The following is a 24431-nucleotide window of genomic DNA, read 5'->3' on the forward strand; positions in this document are numbered from 1 at the left end:
GGCTGGACAGACCCCATTGATAATACAGATCTGTCATCTTTATTTTATGAAATGTTGAGTGCCTTCAGTTGCAAGGACAGCTGGAAAGCTGTGTACTAGCACTATTTCCTCAGCATGTGATTGGTGTTTGTGTTTCCTCTTGAAGTGACAAAAATAAGTGGTGCAGAAGCATGATGAAGGCACCAGGAAGACAGAGGAGGGCATGGTACTCATGTTGACAGGTGGACTTCAAATTATGAGTGCCTGTGTGTCTGTGTCTAGTTTATGCTAGTGGAGGAAAAACAAAAAAACAAACCAACCAAAACAAAACAACAACAATCACACCCCAAAGCAACCAACCAAAAACATTTTACCAGATTATTAAAAATAATCCTGAAATTTAAAGAAATGTGAAAACTGGTACACCATCTCTACTTTCATGTAAAAAGTCTTCACTTAAAAACAAACAAACAAACAAAACACAACCAAAAAATGTATTGACACTGCTATTTCTGTTTTACAGCTATTTTCTCAACATGTTTCACTTGATAAAGTAGGTGCAGTACCACATATTAGTATATTGTATATGCCAGCTATCTTGGGTTTGTTAGAAAATGTAGGGGATTTCTAAAAGATTTATACATCCTTCTATACAATTTCACCTTCTGAGAAACTGCATTCAGTTATGTAGTATTGTTTGTGAAATGGATTTGATTGATGTATTGAGTTTCTTTAGATCTCGAATAAGCCTGACTCCTCCTGCCCCTGGCGGATTATGAAATACCTGAAGTACAAGCCATCTTGAATGTCTTCATGTGATATGGGCTAAATGGTGCCTTGGAACATCTGTTCCTGGAGCTCCTCCAGCGGAGATTTCTTTCTATAATAGAAAAGCTTTGTGAAACAGTCTTTGGAACCCAACTACCTGAAGTGAGCTCAGGAGAAAGCACTTCAGTTTGCCTTGCAAATCAAATGTGCCCTTCAGATTTTCAGCAAAGATTTTCAGCAGTCACCATCATAGAGAAGGGGCACTCCAAAAGCAGCCTTTTCTCTTACTCTTTCTTTTTTACTTCCCATTCGTATTATAATTTACAGGTTTGGCTATCTTAACAAAGGTCATATCTGCTTTTTTTTTTTAATTATTATTTTTTTATTTTCTTGAATATAAGAGATTGGAAAGATTCATCTTTCCTCTAAAGGTAAAGCTGAACATAAGGGCTTCTCAATAAATAATTGACCCATAGATGATAGATACTCGTTCTTAAGGACATTCGGTACATTTAATGGAAACTGAAAGAGGATATGTGTTGCCACTGCCAGGGAATTATAAGCATTAATTTTAATTCAATGGACTATATAGAGACATATGAGCACAGAATTTGGGAGTCAGATCTAAAAGAGGGGTTTTGTTTTGTTTTTTTTTAATTGGTATTTTGAGAATTGTAAGAGTGTTGCTTTAGGATACTTCCTTATTTCGCAAGTCCTTTAGTTTATCAATGACAAGGCTAGAAAGATGTGATTTTCCAAAAGGATGAGATGTTTTCAGTGAATGCCCAAGGTTTTCAGTAAGAATTATATACCTGTATTACATACAATCCTCTGAGAATCCCATCCAAAATTCACTTTAGTTTTTAAAAAAATATGAGCAGTGAGATGCCAGTGTGTTTACTGGAATTTCTCAAGATTAATCCTTTTCTAACAGAAAACTGAGTTTGGTCTAAGAAACAGCAAAGTGCCTTGCTTTTATTTTTTTCCCCTTAATTACTGGGTCTGTAATCCACAGAGTACATTTACTTATGGTTGTAATCTACAGCACAAGTGACAGAAACTGATTAGAGCTGTGCAGGTATTCTAGTGTCCATTGTTCAATTCTACATTTTGTTTCTAGGAAAAGCAACAGTAAGATACTTCCTGCTAAGATGCCTTAGAAGCTGGATGGTGGTTTACTACAATATCTAAATTGTAGTGAGCAGTGAGTGATTCAGACTACTAAATTCAGAGCTGACAGACCTAATTTTCCCATACAGTCAACAGATAAAGGCAAGTGCCATATTCAGCCCATGTATTTTTAGAACTCCTAACTTTGCACCTCATTTCTCTGGAAAATCAACAGTCCAGATTCTACCAGTGTTGCTAATGTTATAAGCAGAAGAAAGTAAAACATCAGGATCCTTATCAAAATAAATAAGAAATAAACTATCTAAACAAATCTGTTTTATTAATTAGCTTCTAGACCTCACCAAGAACAAACTCTGTTATTAATCTCCCCACTCTCTGGCAGAGCCATAAGGAAAAGGAACTCTGTATTACCTTCCTTATTAATTAATGCTAACTCTAATTAACTAATTAACTAATTAACTAATTAACATTAACTAATGCTAACTTGTAAATCAGCTGTACTCTAACTGGGTTTGTCCACATAATGATTACTATGTTGATTCTTATCTTATAATAATAAGATAATATAATAATAGATATATAATAGATAAAATAATAAAAGATCTTATAATACTTTTCTTATAAAATTCTATTATCACTTTTCACATTTTTGAGCCTTTTTCCTAATGATTGATATTTGACATAGAAGATATACACATAGATATCAATGAATATGTGTATTAATTCCAGAATAACATGGGATCCTAAGAAAAACTTAACCGGTGTAAGTTTTAATTCCAAACATTATGCAAAGCAGCTAATACAGGCATCTTTGCAATATTCTTGCAGTTCTTAACCACAGCCTACTATTTATGGAAGGAAAGCAGTCAAAAAGCAATGTCAGCCTCTTTAGGTTGATTAGAATGGCTAACTGCATGTGTAACTGTGTTGGAACAAGTAAGCCACTGTGTTTCATAATGATAGTAGAAGTAAGCTGAGTATCAAGCCTGATGGCACACCAATAGTAATTTACTTGAGCTTTTGAGTTTCACTTATTTTTTTCCTTATATTTTTGATAGTGTAGATTTAAAATTTTTCATGTTAGCTGAAAACACAGCAGCAGTTGCACCATGAACTAAGCATTGAAAAGTTCAGTCACCATTATATCTTAAAGGAACTGCTAGACTTCCTCCACTTGCCCATCAGAATAGCAGTAGCAATTGCACATCAGATTGATCTAACACAGCTTCTCTTTCAGATTCTGAAAGAAGCAAAGTTCCCTGCAAAAGGAAATGGCTTCCTTGTTGCATCAAACTTTTGAAATTGGCCATGTATGTTCTATCAGTTTTGCTGACAAATTTAAGCAATTGAGAATATGCTATAGATTCAGGTACCTGAGAAAATGCTTATAGCCACACAGCTAGCCACCATCTTGCCCGAATGGAAAGAATACTTTCAAAGTATTCCTATAAGATTTAAGATCTGACCTTACAGAATGCTGAAACAAAAGTCATACAACTTTCATACCTGGTTCCTAAGAGGAATCCAACTGAGGAGTGCTGAAAGCTTTTCTTATATTTTTATTGGTTAGAAAGGTGAATCTACCCAACCAAAAACGTGTTCCCTGGAAATGGGAACAAAATACTTTTTAGATAGCTCATTAATTTTTGCACGATTCTTCAATTTCACCCCAGTGCATTATGATGTCTGTCATCAGCATAAGGATTCTCGAGTAAATGGACACTGATTATATATTTTGAAAATACTGGTTATATAGAGTCCAATATCCCCAAGAAAAGAGTGTTTCATAGCTTACATTACATTGCTATTACATCAATTCACTTACTACCAGTGACCTGTATGTATAAAGGGCACTTTTGCCAAGGTATCATAACCAATATATATCAATTTTAGAAGGACTTTATCTATTTAAACCTCTCTCTCTGTATTTTCAATAGAATCAACTAAAGTACACAGCATCCAAGTCTCAAAGAACCAAAGTATATCATAACACTTCATTCTGAATAGTTTCTTGGTGGAGGTTGGGGCTGGGAAGTTTGGGACAAAAATTTCAAAGGGGAGAGGCCTGTTTTTGCTCAGAAAAATTATGTGAAAACTTGTGACAGCATTTATGTGGGCAATCATTGACATTACATAAGCAGATCCAGCAAATACATTTGCAAATGATCAGTACAGGCACCCAGCTGTAGCTGATGCTTTGCTTGTACCTTTGTGAATATTCTTCTGGTACCTGCATGCATTAATCCACTATCAGGATTACATTTTATGCAAGTATTTTTTACACAAATACACCTCCACCCTCCTTGTTTGAAATGTGAGTGCTGGTGTATCAAAAATATTTGGAAGACAGACATTAAAATAAATGTTAAGAGAACACAGTGGGGTATATTTTCAGTGTGGAGCAGAGAGATTTAACTGCATGACTTCCATTAGCTTTAATGAGAACTGCACAGCTAAATCCTCAAACACCACACTAGAAGATTAACCCAGAAAACACATAGTGTTTACTTTTTACTAATACTCTGATTATTACCACGTTCTTCCTCCTCCTCTTCTTCTTCCTCCTCCTCTTCTTCCTCCTCCTCTTCATCCTCTACATCTTCACCTTCCTCTTCATCCTCCTCTTCTTCCTCTTCAATCTCTTCTTCTTCTTCTCGATCTATCTCCTCATCTTCCTCCTCTTCATCACCTTGCTCCTCATTGTCATCAGAATATTCCTCCTCTTCTTCATCTTCTTCCTCCTCTTCCTCTTCCTTTTCATCCATCTCCTCTGTTCCATCAGTTTCATAGCACTCATCTACTGAGGAGTTGTCTGCTTTAACCACAAAGGGTTTTCTTTTGGGAGCTGGTTCTTGTGGTTGCTTATCTTGTGTTTTTCGTTTTTTTGCCAAAGGACAGCCATAAACACTGTGGAAAATAAAAGATGCAAATTATTACACTATCCTAAAAAATTCTGTAGGATAATTCACATCATTTAGCCATTTATTCTAATTTCTATAACATGATTGGTTCCTGTTCTCAAAATGCAAGTTTTCAAACCAAAACTTTGCTTAGGCAATGATGACCAGGGTGGAAGATATTCACAAAATCTGTGAACTTGCAAATAATTATTATTTGCTTGAAACAGTATAGATACAAATGTGTGTTTTTCCTTCTTTTTCTTTTCTGTCTTCTGTGTGTTAGACTTTTTTTTTTTTTTTTTTTTTTTTTTTTTTTTTTTCCTAGGGCAGATAGATATGTTTAAAAAAAAAAAAAAGCAAACAAACAAACAAACAAAATGGCACTACCTGTTAGCTATCAATATAACAATCAGGAAGAAAACAATGCTTCATAATTTTCTAATATTTAGAAAGGTTTTGATCATTTAAAATGCATACATGTTTGAGTGGTATTTAATTAAAGAAAATACAAATGCATTTTTAACACTTTTTGTTGTTATTATTACAAATGATGAACTGCTCTTAAATTCTCCACTGTTCATCTTCATTATACGTTACAAGGCTGAATAAATGGGAATGAAAGCTCCCCAACACAACCAGAACAGTTTAATGGACAATGCTGAAAGTGTTGTCACACCAAAAAAAATGAAACAATAAATTAAATCCTTTGTCAGTGAAGGAAGTAAATTTTTTTTTTTTTTTTTCAAAGCTGAGTATATCTCTTCACATGTTAGCACATTTTAACATAAGCAAAATTTCAGAGTTCTGGTCTTCTACTGGAGTAGCTACCTGTTTCTTAAAGATGTATGATCTGTGTTTGTTGACTGTAGTCACCTCTTGTTGTAACCACTATCACATTTTTTGTTTAAAGAACTTTCTCTTTTGTCTTCTTTGTTGTTTGATTTTAAGTGCTACTCAAACCACATTGCTTTTTAAGCTGTTTCTTCAGAGTAACTATTTTTGTGACATTCCAAATGTGTTTTTTTTTTCTAGCCTTTTATGCATATCTACTTATATCTTCCTTATTACATTACATTTTTATACCCTTTATCAAGATTACAAAACACTGAGGATCTTTATCATTTTCTTCTACTGTGTTAATGCTTCATTTTCTATTAACAGACCACTGAAAAATAGGACTTGTCACAGCATTTAGTACTACAGATGTGCTCTTTGTGGTGTCTGCGTTTTGGTCTGATTTAATCACATCCTGGCAGCTATACATTCCAATTACTTAAACTGCTATTTAGGTAACAAGCAGCCCATTTTATCTAAGTGCCTAACTTAACCCTTGTCTTATGTGAATTTTAAAGCCCTTGTTCACAGTAGGGCTTGCTCAGTCAGCCTGGCTCACATTTATCTAAGGATCAGGTGCAGTCACAAAAGTTGGTTTTCATAATGGGAAACACTGTTAGAAAATACAGAGTAACACTTAGATACCTCCATCTAGACAGATCCCAGTTATCCTCATTTTGCTTTTGAGCATGTGGATTGGATTTACATGGGTATGTGGGGTGGCCTCTGTGAGGAGAGGCCTGAAAATGGCTGGTTCCAGCTGGCTCCAACTGCCCCAGTGTAGGGCATGGCTGGGCTTAGTTTCCTCTGAGAAACATATTTAAGAAAGATCAAAAAATACTATGCATCAATAAGAGAGAAGTGAGGAAAACAAGAGAGAAACAACTCTACAGCCAGAGAGGTCAGTGCAGAGGGAGGGGAAGGAGGTGCTTCAGGCAACAGAGGCAATATCCATGCTGCATCCCATGGAGGGCCACATGCCGCAGCAGGTGGATGTGCTCTGAAAGCAGCCTGTGGAGAAACAGCATGGGAGTAGGTTGCTGGCAGGAACTGCAGCCTGTGGAATTGTGCCCATGGTGGAGCTGGGGAAGAACATGAGGAGTAAGGAGTGGCAGAGAATAAGTGCTGACATCGACCCCATTCCCCACCCCCCAGTGATGCAAAGCAGGTAAGGAGAGAAGGAATGAATTTGAGCCTGGGAAGACGTGGTGAAGGTGTTTTCATTTTGTCTTTGTTTCTTACTCTCCTTCTCTGTTATTAATTGGCAATAAATAATCTTCCTTAAATCAAGTCAGTTTTTCCCATGATGGTAACTGGAGAACGATCCCCCTGACCTCATCTTGACCCATGATTTTTTTCATTATATTTTCTCCCCATCTTGTTAAAGAGGTGGAGTGAGAGAGCAGCTTGGTGGGCACATGGCAGCCAGTCAAGGTAGTAGCACTGATGATACATAGTTTCCAGAAATCAACACAGAAGTTCAGGACTAATGGTGTTGGCTAGAAGGGGAATAGACCTCATACACGTTCCAGATCCTAGGAACAAGCTCCAACCAGCAGGTTGGAGCATATCCTGGGGAAGAACACCCCTTTCTAAAAGAAGAGCTCCAAGAATCTGTCTGATACACAGTAAGCAAACAAAATCTCAAACCCTTACTGCTGTTGTGTCCTAAACCTGGGAAGCTTTTCTTTCTTTCTTTCTTTCTTTCTTTCTTTCTTTCTTTCTTTCTTTCTTTCTTTCTTTCTTTCTTTCTTTCTTTCTTTCTTTCTTTCTTTCTTTCTTTCTTTCTTTCTTTCTTTCTTTCTTTCTTTCTTTCTTTCTTTTTCTTTCTTTCTCTTCCTTCCTTCCTTCCTTCCTTCCTTCCTTCCTTCCTTCCTTCCTTCCTTCCTTCCTTCCTTCCTTCCTTCCTTCCTTCCTTCCTTTTCTTTCTTTCTTTCTTTCTTTCTTTCTTTCTTTCTTTCTTTCTTTCTTTCTTTCTTTCTTTCTTTCTTTCTTTCTTTCTTTCTTTCTTTCTTTCTTTCCTCTCTTTCTTTCTCTCTTTCTTTCTCTCTTTCTTTCTCTCTTTCTTTCTCTCTGTCTCTCTTTCTCTCTCTCTTTCTCTCTCTCTCTTTCTCTCTCTCTTTCTCTCTCTCTTTCTCTCTTTCTCTCTTTCTCTCTTTCTCTCTTTCTCTCTTTCTCTCTTTCTCTCTTTCTTTCTCACTTTCTTTCTCTTTCTGCAGAGAGCAATGAGGTCACCCCTCAACCTTCAGACTAAAAAAAGCAGGTGACCCCAGTCACTCTTCATAGGACATGCCTTCCGGTTCTTTTACCAGTTTTGTTACCCTCTGGACATTTTCAAGGACCTCAACATCCTTTTTATAGGACTGAACACAATATTCAAAGGGAGGCCTCACCAACACTAAATATAGTAGAATTGCCTTTTGACTGGCTAGTTATGCTGTGTTAATGCACCCCAGAATACAGTTTGTCCTCCTGGCCCCCACAGCATGTTACTGTCTCATGTTGAGCCTACTGTTAATTGTCATGCCAAGATTCCTCTTTTGTCAGGGCTACTCTCCAGCCACTCATCTCCCAGTGTGTAACTGTGTCCAGCATTACTCAGTCCCAAGTGCAGAAGCCAGCAGTTGTTCTTGTTGAATTTCATGCTGTTGCTGATGGCCCAAAGCTCCAGCCTACCTAGGTCACTCTGCAAAACCTCTTCTCCCTCAAGACAGTCAACAGCACTTCACAGTTCATTATTTTCAACAAATTTACTAAATATGCTTTCAATTCCTGCATCCAGATCATTGATAAAAACATTGAACAGAACTGGCCCTAACACTGAGAGCTGGTGAACACCCCTAGTGTGTTCACAAGCCAGATGTAGTCTCATTCACTCCAATCTTTTGAGCTGTACCATTGTACTATTCAGTCAGTTCTTCCAGCATATCATAATAAGAGGTGCTGATGACACTTTAGGCAGCTCTGAGATAAAATTGTCAAGGCTAAAGTGCAGAAGTAGATTCTTAGGTGTGAAAACATTTGACCATTGGAGATGATGCAAACTTAAATTCTGTCACATTAAAGCCAGAACACTAGTCCCAGCCTACCACATTCTTTGACTAAGGTCATTAAACTGTGAAAACTGTTCATCTAGCAGTGGCCCCAAATAGCGCCCTTTAAAATTTCATTAGTTTGGGGACTGCGGAAGAAGATGGTAGGGTAACTCCATCTGCTTTGATTTGAAGTGCTTAATTTTTGCATCTAAATACTATTCTATGGCTCTTAGAATATGAATAATTGGTCAAAAGTAGAAAGAAGTTGACATTACCAGTTGTGGTCATCTGTTATCTCTTTTTACAGCTTTATGCTTTTGTGTACAATATTTTATAAAGTATGTGAGAATCAAAGACATTACTCAGGATTCAGACCTGGGCATAAACAGCAGTGGAAATCAACACTGGTTAGCTACTTGGTCTGGTTTACTACTTTAATAAATCTAATTAAATAACTACTTGTAACATAGATATTCAAATAAAGTTGTGAATTTGACTTTAGCTTTTCAATCATCTATTCTCATTGTCTTTTCCAAGGAAATCACTTATATTAGTTAATTATGACTCAGCTTTTGTAAACTCTTTCCCAATTAGTTCCCAATTCTGCTGCCTATTTTGTCTACAGTCCTGATTTTTTTTTTTTTTTTTCTGTGCTTGGATTTATAGTTTATAAAGCTACCATTGCCTGTATTATTCTCATAAAACCTTTAAAATACTGTCTTGCACTGGAGCCCTTCTCTTCAGCTATAAACTTCATATACCTCATATTTACCTCATATATTATAGACCTCAGAGTCTGTTGAAAAAAACATATTATTGAAGTCTTTCAGAAGCCTGGGAAACAGGACACCAAACTTAGAACCTACTATTTAGCTGTCCTATTTTCTTTTTCTTTTTTTTAACCTGTTCTGCTATCAGCTTTTGTTTCATTAATTTTTCAGATTCTGCCTCCAGGACACTTCTCTGTTTCTGGCATTTTCCCTCTGGTAAGCATGTCGAGGGAAAGGAAATGTTCAGCTTCCCAGCAGTCTTCAGCTTCCCTTCATCAGTCACTGACTTCCCCTCACAATCACATACAGAGACTACAGTCTCTCTCATTGACCTCTTGTTCTTCATATATTTGTAAAATCTGTTATTGTTTTCCTTATAGCTCCTGCAATTTTCAATTTTGTCGTTTGTGATCATTCCCTTATTTGCTTATATTTGAGACTTGTTCATCCCTGCTCATACAATGACCTCATTGATTTATCTGTCATGTATGCCTTTATCCATTCCTTTATTGCTCACAGTATTTCCCTGGTCAGCTATGTTTGTCTTATTTTCCCCTTAAGCTTCAGTTCTCATGGCTTTCAGTGCAATATATATTTGGGTTTCCTGAAATACACTTTTGAATATTCCACACTTCTTGAATGTATGTCTAAGTCATCTGAGTTTTTTGAAATCTATCATGAATAATTCTTGTGGAAAGAACATTGTTGACTTTCATAGTGATAAGCTCCAAGAGGACATATAGACATTAATAACTGAAGAAATTGAAGACATAATATACAAATTTATATTCCTTAGTTAGAAGATGATTTATGGTATGTTTTTAACTCTCAATATTTTTTTTTTCTTCATTAAAAAACATTTGGTGTCACTCACTCTTACATTTAGGAGGATTCTTCATCAGAAAATGCATATTTCTTTCAGAGTTGAACTTGATTGTTAATGTAATGTTTTACTAATTTAGTTCTAATTCGCAACATAATTAGTATGATTACTATTTATAAACTATAACAATTAAACATCTCTAACTATAATTGTATAGAATCAGAGAAATATAGGAAATTTTCTCAATCAAATTATTGATTTATATTCTCTAAATGATATCGTACCTCACATATGAAAAGTGGGACATGACATCTATATCTGGAGGAAACTTTCCACTTAGAGTGTCTGTTTCCCTATATGGATTATAAAGGGAGAATATGTGACAAGTAATAATTCAGTCAACTTTAAGTACCTAATTTAGATAAAGTGATTACTATTTATCACGTTTACCAGTCTTCTTTTTACATTTGTATCTCTTTTCTATTGAATCTCCTATTTCAGAAGTCTTGTACTATAATACCTAACTCAAGAAAATAAGATGATGGCAATATTATGTCCTAAATCAGAATAACACTGTATTTTAGAGGATTCTTTTTTTTTTTTTCTTTCTCATTTTTTTCTCTTTTTTTTTTTTTTTTTTTACTGATTTAGTAATTTGAAAAAGCTTAGATTTTTTTTTTTTTTTTTTTTAAGCTAAAAAGTAACTCCAGAAACAGTGCTGCCACTCATTTATTTATTTATTTATTTATTTCACATCAGAATTTATTTTAATGTAAAGCATAACCTAAAAATGTACTATAGACATAAGTAGACTAAGGTTATCAAAAAACATTTAATAAACCACTTAAGCATAGGAATTGGTACTGAGGTGGAATTGTATACAATTGAGGATAGGAAATTAGGAAGAGTCTGGAAGCAGACTTCACCATAACGTTACAGGCAGAAAGTTCCCAAAGCACTTAAACATATCCTACTGAATGCCATAAGTATTATTTTTGGTTTGGTCTATATAGCTTTCAAATCCATACCTGCAGATGAAGTATTTTAGGGTATACAGAAAATAGGAATTTTGCAGATAATTGTTCTAACAAGTCTTCAAAGAATGAGCAAAGCTAATTAATTTGCATAAAACTTTAAATCACTCTCAAAGCAGTGACTACCTTTGGCTTTAAAGGACTTATACTATCAGTTGTTACCAGTAGACAAGAAAATAAGGTATTTAGACTCCACGAACACCTATGGCTTGAACATACACTCCCTGCACTCCAGGAGGATGCCCTTCCCAGCAGACCATGTGCTATTCTAAGGAAGAAATGGTAGCACTGTCATTGAAGCTGGACCACTGAACTGATAGGATTGAAAGTATCATAAATTCAGAGAAAGAGATTTACTCCAGTCTAGCAATTTGCCTACTCAATTGTGAGAATAAAATCTGTCAGCTGAGGACAATTTTCCTTTCCCATTTGAACAACTGATTGCTTAAAGTATGCCAAATTACTACAGGCATGAGCAGCAAACTCAGTGGACAGTGGTAACAGACTGTAGAGTCAAACTTCCTTCTGGGAAATTACTTTTGCTTTCTAGGCTGTACTGATCAGAAGACTTCTCTACCCCAGAGATGTCCAGCATAGTGCCCAAGTACTGTCATGGAACATGGGAGGTATTGATTCAAATCTTCCCAGGCTGGGAAGGGTAAAGAACTTTGTCCAACACATTAACCACTAAGCTACATAAGAGAAAAAGGAAAAGCAACAAATCAAAGTTCAAGAAGGACGTTCTTTTTTTGAGTCATTATTTCACAGAGATGGCTAATTGCAGATTATAAAACAGAGTTAGGACATTGGTTTTAGTACTTCCAACTGGCTGGATTAAAATTCTTTGTACCCTGCCTATTAGGAATCCCAACCTAGAAGAGTAGTTTACCTTAATCTGCTTTCCAGGAACCTGCTGGCAACTGAGCCAGAGCCTTGAATACTGTTCCAGAATCAGGCATGCTTCTTGCAATCATTGCACTAGCAAGCACCATAACATCTAATACTGCTTACAGAATGACTGCCCTCACCCCTATCTTTTCAGTGGGAGTCAGGCACAAATCCAGAGTCAGTATTTTGAAAATCTGTGTTCCCATCCACATTTTAAATGCTTGAATATTTTCCTAAAAGTGGGACCACATTAATATATTTTTATCTATTTAAACTGTAATAAAAAGTTAAAAATGAAATTTAAAATATGGTAATCTCATCTCTGCAGCTTTGCTGTGTTTCAAACTTTCCTATGAGCTTCTGCTTCTGGTTCAATAAATCAGATTATTAAAGACAAAAAAAGTTTTCTATGTATGAAGTGTCAAAACACTACATCTTTAGTTGTACAGATTAGGTGTGTATATAATAGTATTGCAGTTAAGTGAAAATTATTAATAGACCTGAACAGGTATGAGCATGACCAATATGAATGGTGAAATGTAGAGAATTTGATTATCCCCTTTATCCTTCTTGAATTTCAAATATTTGTGTACTCCATTACTGAGCAGTAAGAAATATTATGGAAGCATCCAGAAGCATGCTGGATCTCAAATGTAAAGGTACCAGATGTTATATTTACTTCACAGAGCTCTAAAAGGCAAATCAATCATTTTGCACCTCAGAGCATTTTTAAGCATATAAGTAGCCACAAATATACCACAGATCTACTCATGTGTATAGCATAATTTAACTAACTAAGTACTAAAGAATAATTAGTATTTTTAAAAAACAACATTACAAAAATTGCCTGGGAGTATCAACAGGAACATAGAATCACAGGACAAAAGTGAAATGAATTAATGGAGCCCCAAGTTTGATTTTAAGTGTTTGTTTGTTTGTTTGTTTGTTTTTTGTTTTAGGAAATTCTAATATTGAAGTAGGCGTTTTTAAACAAAACAAAGAAGGCTATCTTTGATGTAGTCAATACAGACACAGTAACTTAAGTCTACATGAAGATCTTTAACTGGATCCTATGCATCTTAGATGTTCGGCACCTTCCCACTCTAATTCACTGAAACTCCATGATGAACAGTGGCAAACTTAGTGGCTCATTTAGCCTCCAGATACATCATTTTACCCATCACCAAAGTATCTCTGCTCTTGGGACTTGACAACTGAAATGAAACTTTTGGTTTTGTGGTAATTGACCCATTTAAACAATAGGTTTATTTAATTAGTTGAATCCCATAGGTGTTCAGTGAAGAAAAATAAGGCACAGTAATGGTGTTGTACAAATACACTGGAAAAATCTCAGCCCTGGAGAGCTCATTTAAAGCAAGATGTGAAAAACAAATGTAACAAATCATAAGACTGAAAGCCTAAGTGGCAGCACAGGTTAGCAAAGTACATGCCCTGCAGTTGCAGATTATTCAAAAGTATTTATGTAAATAAATCAATATAATATCTGATTGCCCCATGACTTATGATGTCATGGATGTAACCTACCCCTAGGATTCTAAAACTGAAGTCTATACATGTCATGTTAAGTTTCCTTTGTAGTCAATGCAGAGAAGCTGGAATCTCTTGGGAGACAATTCATCTCACTTTTTTTAGACACTTTGCCTATCTCTTGCCACTGAAAATAAAGGGAGTTAATGGTGATTTAGCTTACATTTCTACCACTGAGGAATCTGACATATGACAGAAATCATCCCATTAGATCCTCTCATTATTTTAAAAGCTGTATGTCCATCCCTAACAAATATAGTACTTAGCAGATTTTATAAACAAGCACTACAATATTTTAATAAAGAGAAAAACAAAATTCAGCCTACTTCCTTCACACAGCTGCCATATAACAACATGAATAATTCTCCTCCCTATATCTTGTCTTTCTTTCAAAAAATATCTGCCTGATCTAATGTCAAACAAATTTGTAGCTGTACAAATCTTAGAATGGCAAATACCCAACTGTGTGTAAGAGCCAAAAGTCACAAGAGACTACTTCTTATTGCCATTGCCATTGCTTGAATACAGGGAATGACCAGAGAGACTAGGATAATCCAAAGAGAACAAGTTTAATGACTCATATTGATTCTTTAGGTGAAATGCAGATAATCAAGTTTTTCTAAGTTGCTATTGATTCTGAACACTCTGATGTTTATTTAAATATAACCCAGATATGTAAGAATTGAAACATGCAAATCCATTGACAATTTCTGCACTAAATGAAAGAACACTGGTTTCTGCACTAATGTCAAATTGTAAACTTTATTTTATGTTTATTTCAGAAATCTGAACTAGAATAAAAACATCAGGAAGGAAAAACCTCTGTTTTTCTACAAACAGATAAAAATGAGATTGCCTACTTTGAGCTAAATCAAAGCACTATGCAGAGCTGCTAAGATGTCCTGATTTGTGTGCATCTTATATTTTCAACCTCAGCGGTAATGACAATTCTGTTTACAGATAGAGGGCAAAACAGTTTCCCATTCTTTTTTTTTTTCTTTTCATGATAATGTGGTGTTGTAATATGGGAAAAGTTCAGAATCAATCTTTCACCAATCTGAAAGAGTTAGAAAATACTACAAGACTGCATCTATCTGTTACAACAGATCTTTGCATAGTCATGATGTTTGAGCCTTGGACATAATATGAAACATTTCTATTCCAAAATGTTAAAAGCAATTGGTTTTAAGATATTCAGCATGCTCAGTTCAAGCATTCAAAATTCAAGGGGAATAAACTGTTGGAAATCAAAGGCGATTCATGTTGTTATACTGTCAATCATTTAACAACACGGCTAGATACACATTAGTACAATCAACACCCGTAGACACAGACTCGATAGATCATATTTAACAACAACACAGCAGGTCAAACTATCATTCTAGCATGTACTTAAGTATTGAGTAACAGGGTATGCTGTCATTTACTGCATCTCTAATGTAAGGCTACTATAATGAGACTATCAGCTACTGATTTCTATCATGAATACTTGTTCTGTTATCTCTACATGAATATACAATAGCACTAGCTCCCAACTTAATTTTAACTAAGAAAGATATATGGCAGAGAATTAAGAAAGAGGATACACCAATTTTCCCGTAACTATAGCAATAAGTATCTTACTTGATCCAAAAAGCTAACAGCTAAGGAATACAGACAATGAAAATAATAATACTGTGGACCAGTCTTCTAATGCAAGAATGGGACTGTCATCAGTAAACATCTGAAATAACATAAAAAAAAATGACAAAAACAAAATGATACAAGCTGCAGCCACTTCAGCGCTTATGTACCGGATTCTCACTTCCAACACAAGCTACAGGACACTGCTCTTTGTATTGCATGGTTGGTTAGGAGTCATCCAAGTGTGAAATATTCTAAATTCTGGTTGTTAGAGGATTGAGATGTTTAAATCTCCCTATTTTGGAAAAGAAAAAAGAATGTGCCTTTCTGTAGTACAGAGAAAACATGATTATTCTAAGACAGAATAGAAATGACAGCATTCCCTGTACTTTATGCATTATGGAGCTGCAGCTAAAATTAGTCTCTTTGTAAAAATGTTCATCATCATTAATATGCATTTAGAAAACATGTGATTATGAGGAAGCTAGAAGTTTACCCTCTACATTATCTTTAAAGGTGCTTTCTTTCTTGGTGGGCTCTAAACCAAATAAATAAATTAATTAAATAAATAAATTAATTAATTCACATAAAAATCTGTTTAGCATAAAGAGAATTTCTAAAATACCTTTATCATTATACCTGCTTGAGCTTTCTAGGACAAAATTTTGATACTAGCCATTGTGCCTTTCTGCTTACTACTGTGTGCAAGGTTATAAACACAAACTTGTAACCAAGACTTTATGGTAATTGCTGTACTATCTTGTAGGCCTCTTGGATACAGCTATTTTAGTATTACGTACTTTTCAACAGTCCCTATTAACAGTTTCTGTTAGAGTTACATTAGAGTAATGCAACCCACACAGTTGTCCTGTCCTAACTTTAGCTCAGTGTTGCAGTAATGGGACATATACCTCAAGAGACACAAATATAATGGGTTAAGCTTTTCTACCCTGTGCAAAGTAGGCATTGGAGAGTATTATTACATCCTCAGAGAGGATGTTATTGCACTCCCTCTGCTCCCCCCACCCCTGACTTACAGCTTGAAAGAGATATATTTGCTTGTGCTGATAACCTACGAGACTAGTCTCCTTTTGAAACACATGGTGGTTGCACTGTTGTAGTATCGGGGAACTCCTGATACTACCTGCAGGTAGTATTTCCACTACTATACAAGGTCACCTGTCCTAGAGGAATTGGCTTGTGCGATTGGCAAACTCAAGGGGCAAAACTGTCTCTCTTAAGCTCAGTTCATTTTTATTTATTTATTTATTTTCCCCTCAAGGTTTAATAATGACTAGAAAAAATAGAAATACTCTGTTCTAAAAAATGAAAGCTTACCTATTGGCTTAATCACATGACTCCAAAAGCAAGATGCCTAGAAGGGCCTAAATGGCCTTCCCTTAATCTGGCCTTTTTTCATATATGTGATGAAAGGAAGGATGTCAGCTGAGGCCAAAAAAAAATAAATCTATTTAAATTCCATTGCATTCCAGTCCAGGGTAGTGAGGCTCCAACTTGACTCATATCACGATTTAAAAAAAAATAAAAAATACTACAGTATATAATGTTACTTATTATAGCTGACATTGAGTTCTATTAGACTGTAGAAAAGTCTCTGAAGGAAAATGAAAATAGCCTCCCAAGGGAGTGGAAGCCCCACACAGCATGATTTAAATGTGGCAGCTGGGTTGTGGGTGGAAATGGCAGTTTCCATTGAAAATCTGCTGCCAATATACCTCCTATGGCTAGATTTCATAGGGAAATGCGGCAGTTATCCCTCTCTGAGGTTCAGCTGCTCAGTTTTAAAGATGCACAGACAGGAAAGGCAGCAAGGATCAGAGAGTGAAAAAAGAAAGGGGAAATGTCTGGAAGTACAAATGTAACAGGAAGATGGCAGGAAAGGAAGCTGATTTTTCAGTTTTAAGAGATAAAAGGCATGTTCTTAGAAAATATATACCACTCCAATGATTACTTCTAATTTTTTGAATAGTTTGATGCATTTGATGTTTAAAGCTTATGTCTCATTGAAAGGCAGTTAGCAATTTGTTAGTCACTTTTAAAAATGGTCCCTATATAATTTGGGGCACAGTTCTATAATGGGAGTAGTTGTGGTAAAATTAAATGTCATCACACTTAACTTTAAAGCGCTTGAGTTTAGATGACTAAGTTCCTTAGTGAATAAATTCTCCAATGAGAATATATAGATACATAAGCATGGGAGTCACTATAGCTAGCATGCAGACTGTGGTATATCTATGCTAAGAAATATAAAGCACCATGGAATGAATATTTTTGAAATCACTTCTCTGTCTCTTGTTGACATAGATCTACTTGCAATTCCTACTTAGGCATCATTTTGAAAATGTGACTCATAATCCGGAAAGGCAAATTCCAATGCAGCTACACAAATCATGTCTGTAGTATGGATGCTACTTTATTGCTGTGTGTTTAGATACAGACAGTGCAGTACTGTTTTCTGCCTGTTTTTTTTACAACGCAGGTTGTTTTTATTTTATTTTATTTTATTTTATTTTATTTTATTTTATTTTATTTTATTTATTTTTTGGAAGTCAATTAACCTGCTACAGCTCCAAATCTGGCCCCTCAAGAGGAGTCTTTAATCATTAAGCTAGCTTTCTCTCTCTTTCTCTGTTCTCCTAGAAAACATTGTACTCCTTCCTGCCTGCAGAAGGGGCAGAAAGCAGCCTGATCCAAGCCAGTTGTCATCTGTTGTCCTTTTGGTAATGACTCTGGCTTGGGAATTAACATTGTGCTTCGGTCCACTCAGGTTGATAGAGAAAGTGACAGAGTATCTTGTTTCCTGATGTAGCATTCTCATTGCTGGTCCAGCAAGGGGATGTGACTGCTATGCTATCTATAATCAGTGTTGTCCCCTGCTTGTTAGTGTGACCACACATAGCCTACTACCTCTACAGGATCAGAAGATGCTGCTGTAGATAGATGTAGTATGCATATCTCAAATGTTCTGGCATGTTAAAAACACCGAGCAGCACAGCTCTCCTAAGCTGGCTGCACCTCTGGGCATACATACATGTAAATAGGTTTTCTATTACAAGCTTGATCAACTGCAGACTCAGAATTTTTGAGGATCTTTCTCTTACATTTCAGTATATAAGGTCTATGTAAGTGGTGCTGTAGAAGCTTGTGGTTTTGATGTTGAGTTGCTTTTTGTGAAATCAGATGCAGAAATTTAATAGTGGAAAACTTTTTTTCTCTCATTCTGTAATTAACAGGTAAGTGTTCTAAATGGAAGGTGATGCAGGTGTCAGAAAATGTTTTAGTGCCCATAATACCCAGAGGGTTTTGAAGGAAGGGATAAGCTTTCTTCTTGGAGATCTTCAAAAGCTGCCTGGACATGGTCCTGAGTGACATACTCCGGCTGTCCCTACGTGAGCAGGGGGTTGGACCAGTTGACATCCAGACGTCCCTTCCAACCTCAACTATTCTGTGATGCTGTGGTTCTGTATGTACATGGATAATATGTCACTTCAAATTCTTTGTTACTGTGAAAAGGTATACTGTAACATAACCAATAGGTAAATCTTTTGTCTCTGAATGAGATAATTGTAAATTTCACTATAGGTTAAAAAATAGTGAGGTTGATACTAGTTCTGTTTTTTCAGGACAACCAAGAAATTTTTGTCTTCCTGGGGAGTTCTTGTTTTTACAGACTTCTAGAGCAACATAATCATAAACTAGACTAAGTGTGCCTTAGTATAAGAGGAATGAAATTCCATTCTTGCTTACATAAAAGATCGGTTTAATCCATAGTGTACATAAAAAGTGAAAAAAGATAAGTCTATTAGCAAATCTAAATTAACCATGATATTTCTGATGTGGTTCTGCCAAAGCTGTCCAATAGGCTGTGATTTTTAAATCTGACAACTATAATTTTCACTGATAAGTTAAAATCATAGTAGACAGAAAATGCTGAATGTTTTATCTATGGTATAGTTCTGCTTAAATTCTGACCTTTTAAACAAGTGGTTCAATTTCTAGTCAATGCCATTTTAACAGTTCAGTCTTTCCTCCTACATCCTTTTAATAACCGGAAGCAGCAAGGCTGAATACTAACATATGAAGTTAACACAGTAATCAGAATTTATTTGCATTCTTTCTGATATTATATTTGTTTTATAATTCTGACTCAGTTTCTGAGTCCATCTTTCTCTGTGAAGTTAAGTTAAGCAAAGCCAGGGCACGTCAGTTCTGAGTATGTCAGTATTTTCAAGGAACACCAAGGTGCTGAAGAGACAGTCCTATGACTCAGAAATATGCTTTCCTTGCCAGTAGCACTAAAACAAATTTTTAGCTCGCCATTGTGGAAGGGACAGAAGACTGTCAGGCTAGTAATATCTTATATCATATGTAATTAAAAAGGAGAGATAAGTGTATCTGTTTTAATAACCAGAAATGTTAATTTCAAACCTTTTGTTGAAATAAAGTCATGCAATTACATTGTCAGAATTATTTTCAGAGATATAGTGAATCTTTTCTCTTTGTTTTGTTTTCCCATTTTTCCCCATTTCAAACTGTTATGTAGTATAACTGTGCACTGGTAAAAAGTTTCTATGACCAGTCTTGTGACTCAATGTGTTATTGCAAATGTATTACAACATCATAAGCAATATGACCTTTAGTGTCATTTGAAACAGCACACTTAAGTGTCATCACAAAATGCACTGAGGCTCCTGTGTTAACATTTGTGAATTGTTTTGAAATTAGCAGTTCAAAAAGCTTTGTAAGAATAAAATACAGTTATTGTAATAAATGGGCTGCAGAACAGTCATCCATCTACTAGTTGGGACTTTTTATCTGCTACCTCCCTTTACAAAGTAAGGGGTATCTAGAGAATTCTCTGAGACATAGATTTCAACCTCCCCCCATAAGACTCACGTCAGAGAGAGTATTCTTGGAGATGTCTGTTTGTCCATTTCTACTGAAATAGTCCTTAAGGTTATTAAGAGCCAAGAAACTATTAATCCTAATTGATTATCTTAGAATAAAACATGACTGTGCAAGACCTACATTATACAGCACATCAGTAATTCTAGCACATTATTCTTATTGTCACTGCCCATACTCAATAACAAATAATCATTTGCTAATCTTTGTATAAATGAACTTTTAACATAAGTTGCATGGTCTAAAGTAAAAAGCGCTGGAGTGGAATTCAGAGGCATGACTCAACTTCCTACTGTGATGCAGATTTCTCATGTGGTAGCAAAAAGTCACGAACTGCTGGTTTATCAAGGGAATGAATGCATTACAGCTTTCAGTTTTTATGCAGAGCTGCACAGCAGAATTTTAACATCCAAGTGAGGTACGTCTGCTCCTGTCCTAATACCTAGGGAAATGTAAGCACTTAACACCCACCAGAATTTAGATGCTGCAATCTGGAATGGAGGAATCTACTTCCCGAACTGGGGGATTTCCACTCACAGAATTAAGTACCTTAAGGCTTTTTCCTTACAGAAACAGAGGTGAATTCAGATGAATTTTCATTATGAGATGATCAGAGGAGGAATCACGATTCCAGCTTTAATATGTGAGAAATTTGTTTTCATTTTTTTCAGTTTTCACTCTTTTGCCAGTGGTAACTGAAACTTCATTCTACATGTCAAAGAAGAGTGCTTACTCAGGAGATTTTACAATAATCTGGGTTTAGAGTGTGCACTTTGCTAATACTTCATGCAAAAGACAACATTTACATGTTCTTTGCTATCTTGTCAAGACTGCATTCTGTTCCTCTCTAAAACAAATGTGTCTTTTATATGAAGTGCTAATATCGGGTCTGGAATCAGAGTTTCCAGAGTCTATCCAGAGAGTCTGTCTGTAACTCTATCTTCAGAGTGACAGAATTCCTTCCCTCTTCCCTTAGCATATATTATTGTCCATAAACCAAAAACAGATCAAGAAAAGAGAGCAAAAAAACATCCTGATATATTAACTTCTTTATAGTCAACAGAAGTTCCCAGAAGTTGGGAGATATATATTCTAACTTCTATTGACAAATCATAAAATAGTGTGCGAGTGCTATGCTTGTACAGATCGCAAATTGGAAGACTTCAAAAATACTTGCTACATTGAAACCAGAAGATAAGATATTAGAGATGTAATAATTGTTATGGATTTAATACAAGATAGTTACCAGGGTGCCCAAATAAATGCTTCCTAGAAGAATATCTGAAATTTGATGAAGATTAATGTTTACAGTATAGTTCTATACAAGTCTACTTTGACTTCAGAGTTAGGCACAAAATCAGAAGCAGATTTTGAGGGTCCATTTTTGAGGGTCACCACTGGGTGACTTGAAGGAGAAGCCAAATTCCTGACAGCTTTTAGCTGTAGCTCTTAGCTTTAGCCTTTATTCTGAATGCCTATTTCTTGTTTACCAAACATGGGTAAGATTTTCTCATGGAGACATTATGAGGATGACAATTTTATCATAAATTGAACTTAGTTTAAAGCACAGGCCTAACTTCTTTCTCAGGAGTATTTCCTCTTAGACATTACACTGCTTCACAAGGATACAAAGTGTACTTAAAGTGTGGCACTGCTGATCCCTGCAAATAACAAAAAGGCATTAGATTCTGCAATCTCTTTTCATGTAATCAGTGTACATCAAAATTTTCTTGGAAAGGTGATTCAGGTGAATAACCAGGAGACTAATTCGGTAGGTCTAGTCATCTGGTTAAAGTTATATTCTAGAGTGTCCTAAACTGTATAGTGCTAAAGATGTATTCAGGAGGTATTTAACCCCTGGGCATTTGATTCTCTACAGTGGATATATTTATTTAGTTTTATTATTGTCATCAAAGATATCTCAGGAGTACCTCTCCTTTCCCTGTCCTGAGCTGACACGACTAGAAGCAGGACTTCACACCAACCACTAATAAGAAGTGATGTCTTTGAAAGAACTGTCTCAACTTATTGAAGAACTTCAATGAAAGTCTTTAAAGACACATCACAGTTTATTTTAGGAAAAAAAAATATCCAACAACCAACAACTATTCTTTATTGTCTTTTTCCTACCAGTTCGTTTTTATTTTCTCACTTCTTTACTCTTTTATGCCTCATTTCTGTCCTTTTTCACAGATTCAAGGAATGGTTGAAGTTGGAAGAGACCCCTGGGGGGGACCTAGTCCATCCCAGACACCTAGAGCAGCTGCCCAAGACCATGTCCAGGTGGCTTTTGAAGATCTCCAGGGAGGGAGACTCCACAACCACTCTGGGCAAACTGTGCCAGTACTACGTCACTCACACAGTAAAGAAGTGCTTCCTCAGGTTCAGATGACACCTCCTGTATTTGAGTGTGTGGCTATTGCCTTTGTCCTGGTGCTGGACACCACTAAAAAGAGCGTAGTTCCATCCTCTTTGCACTCTCTCTTTAGGTATTTAGGTATTTATAAACATTAATGAGATCTCTCCTGAGACTTCTCTTCTCTAGGCTAAACAGTCTCAGCTCTCTCAACCTTTCTTCATAGGTGACACACTCCAGATTCTTCATCATCTTTGTGACTCTACATGTCCATCAATACGGACTATTCTGCTATCAACGTCTAGTGATTAAGACCATGCAGAAGATCCACGTAGACCTTCATATCTGGTTTCTTCATATTAGAGTGGGTTTCTTGATTTCTTAGCTTCTTTATAATCTTTTGCTCATCAGAGTAATACTAAGGTGTCTGATGTCATAAGATCTGAATACTTGAAAGAAATATCTGACTTCCTCTACCACTTTTTTAAAGGATTTTGGTAGAATTCAGATAATTTCTTAAGAAGGAATTTCAGATAATTTCCTCTTAAAATAAGAAGTATGTAGGCAGCTCTACAGTATGCTAAAAGCCAGTGTCCAGTGTAGCTCCAGACTTTTCTGATGTAGTGTAAGGCTAATAACTATGACTGTGTTATCACTAAAACACACACGTCTTGATGCTTCCAGCTTTTTAAATCTCAGAATCAACATTTTTACATAAAAGCATGAAGTAGTAATTCACAAAATATGAAGAAGTAATTCACAAAGTATGGAATAGGGAAACTGTAGTTGTTTCTAAATGTAAAATTGTTGTTATCATTGCAAATCAGTTACTTTTGCTATATCATCCAGAAAAAGCTTTTGATACGGGAAGTACTGAAATGTAAGGTTAGACGTCCTCTAATATCAGTGCTCACTTAAAAAGTCTTTATTTAAATATTCAATAAATAGAGTTTTCACCCAATATATGCTTCTTTCTTTACATCTTAAGATGCCTGAAATTCTCTCCCTGTTTACAAGTGGGGAAACAGAGTCATAGACAGATGAAATGTCTTGCCCATCATGTGTGAATGGACTCTGTAGATCCTCATTTTCATTATGAAAAGCACAAATTATTCAACTTTAAACAATTTATTTCTCTCCTAAGAGAAAAAAATGTTCTCAGCAAAGATAGCAGGCCAACCAAATAAATTTCCCATAGGCAAAGAAAAGTATGTATAGCTACTTTCAGGATCTTCTTCTATCGCTGTGTGTGTTTTTTGTTGTTTTTGATGTATTTATTTATTTTTCTTTCCCATACTTTCTGCATGTTATTCATCTATTTTGTGGCTGATGGCAACATTTTCATACAGACCTTTCCACAGAAAACATGGTGGCTGCGAGTGGATTTCTGCATGAGAAATCCAGTACCCACCACTTCAAAGAAAATGAGCATATCACCTGAGCAACATGCAAGCTTAGAGACCCACTGCAGAAAGGTCATCCAAAATCTGCTGTTTACTTTTACTGTTGGATCAACACTCTTCTGCCTTTGATTTTTATCCCTAGTACTCCTGGCACATGAAGAGACTTGCTGCCACTGAAATTGCTATTCCCAATCCATATGGTGGTAGAAGGAATTGAGCTGTGGTTCTTTTATGTAGTAAGCTGTAGATAATGGTCACTAGCATGCAGAGCCACATGCCAATTGCTGGTGTTACGTCCGGTTGACGTTTCAGACCCAACTTTGTACCTTTCTAATCATTAATCGACAATCAGACAAAGAATATATTGCTGAATCCAGACAGCAGCCAATACAGAACTCTAATACATTATAGAT

The 24431-nt window shown here is 35.8% G+C and overlaps 1 protein-coding gene across 15 annotated transcripts in view; it reads right to left on the bottom strand.

Annotated features, from left to right (window-relative positions):
- MYT1L (myelin transcription factor 1 like) overlaps positions 1 to 24431 on the bottom strand; it is a 333487-nt gene that overhangs the window by 103103 nt on the left and 205953 nt on the right. For 10 of the 15 annotated variants that reach the window (XM_032185532.1, XM_032185534.1, XM_032185539.1 and 7 more), the window contains exon 6: positions 4412 to 4785. In XM_032185532.1, the coding sequence (XP_032041423.1) occupies positions 4412 to 4785 (374 nt within the window). Of the gene's footprint in view, positions 1 to 763; positions 860 to 4411; positions 4786 to 24431 lie in introns of those variants that run through there. The other 5 variants (XM_032185541.1, XM_032185543.1, XM_032185540.1 and 2 more) reach the window with 3 other exon arrangements.

This window comes from Aythya fuligula, chromosome 3 (assembly GCF_009819795.1).
Source record: "Aythya fuligula isolate bAytFul2 chromosome 3, bAytFul2.pri, whole genome shotgun sequence".
Lineage (NCBI taxonomy): Eukaryota > Metazoa > Chordata > Aves > Anseriformes > Anatidae > Aythya > Aythya fuligula.